We start from the raw sequence: 1,370 nt of genomic DNA, 5'->3' as shown, positions 1-1,370 counted from the left end.
GTTGAAGTGTGTCTGAACTAGCGCACGAAAACGTTGGATAGCAGCAAAGGCATCTGATTTGTAGCGCAAGGGAAATGTCCAAGAGAAGTGGCTGTAGTCATCGAGAAGCAACAAGTAATAACGGAAACCTGATGCACTTAAGATAGGCGATGTCCAGACATCACAATGTACAAGTTGAAATGGAAAATAGGAAACATGCTGTGAATCTGGAAAGGGAAATCTAACATTTTTTCCTAATTGACATGCATGACAAGTACGAGCTGGTGCATCATGAGCGCCAGGGGCGATGCATCGAAGCGCCCGAGCAAGCGTGGTGCGTCCTGGGTGGCCGAGTCGCCGGTGCCAGACATCGGCAGAGATGGAGGCGTGGGCGTGGAGGCTGCAGTGGAGCGGGGGCACGCTGACGCGGTACAGGTCGCCGGTGGAGTTACATCGGAGGATCACCCTCCGGGTTCGTCGGTCCTTGATAGAAAAACCGAAATTGTCAAACTCGACATTAACAGGATTATCACGACAGAGAGTTTTAACAGATATGAGGTTTTTGATTAGTGAGGGAGAGACAAGAACGTTGTGTAAGTGGATGGGTGTGGTAGATGTTGGTATTGCGAGGTGGCCGGAGTGCAGGGCTGGCAGCATGTTGCCGTTGCCAAAAACTATACGGGAAGAAGAGGGACTGAGATCGGAGAGCATACCTGACGAGGATGACATGTGCGACGTGGCGCCGGTGTCGAGGTACCACTCACTCGATGGCGGCGGCGGCGCCTGCTGCTGTTGGAGCGACAGGTTGTTGAGGGCCTGAACCAACGCTGATTGGTCCCAGGCCGCACCTTGGTAGGTGGGTGCAGCCGGGGGCGGTGGCGGCGGCGCGTAGTGGGCGGCGTGTCCGGCGAACGGTGATGGAGCGCCAGGGCGCGGGCCGAGGACGCCAGCTCCGGGAGCGTGAGCACGCCACGGCATGGGCCAGGCGTGAACCATGCCCGTCCATGGGTTCGTGGCGGGTGCAGGAAGCTGGACGAGGCGCCCTGCTGGCAGGCCGCCAGTTGACGATGAGCCGCTGGATGAGCCGCCGGCGTAGCCGGACGACTGGACCGCCTTGCCCTTGCCCTTGTTCCGGTTCCGGTTGTCGTTGCGAGTGGAGTTGGTTGGGGGCGCCGGCACCGGCGCCGGTGCAGCAGCAGCGGGTGCACGGCCAGCATGCAGAGCCATGTCAGTTGGCGCGGGCGACGCCATGTTCAGGCGCGATTCCTCCAGGATCAGGAACGCGTGGCAGCGCAGAAACGATGGGAAGGGGACCTGCATCGTGAGGATCGGGATGGCGTAGAAGTACCGTGGGTTGAGGCCACGGAACATGTTCATCACCTGCGCCTTGT

At 59.3% G+C, this 1,370-nt stretch overlaps 1 protein-coding gene across 1 annotated transcript; it reads right to left on the bottom strand.

The window, feature by feature from the left end:
* Positions 1 to 306: 306 nt before the first annotated feature.
* On the bottom strand, positions 307 to 1,039 carry LOC119348334 (atherin-like). The gene is made up of 2 exons (XM_037616515.1): positions 693 to 1,039; positions 307 to 462 (listed from the first exon to the last, which is right to left on the bottom strand). The coding sequence occupies exons 1-2, from the start codon at positions 973 to 975 to the stop codon at positions 428 to 430; spliced, it is 318 nt and encodes a 105-aa protein (XP_037472412.1). The 5' UTR covers positions 976 to 1,039; the 3' UTR covers positions 307 to 427.
* Between the last annotated feature and the right edge of the window lie 331 nt (positions 1,040 to 1,370).

Source organism: Triticum dicoccoides, unplaced genomic scaffold (assembly GCF_002162155.2).
Source record: "Triticum dicoccoides isolate Atlit2015 ecotype Zavitan unplaced genomic scaffold, WEW_v2.0 scaffold88800, whole genome shotgun sequence".
Taxonomy (NCBI): Eukaryota; Viridiplantae; Streptophyta; class Magnoliopsida; order Poales; family Poaceae; genus Triticum; species Triticum dicoccoides.
The sequence above is the reverse complement of the archived record's forward strand: the minus strand, read 5'-3'. Positions and strand labels throughout refer to the sequence as shown.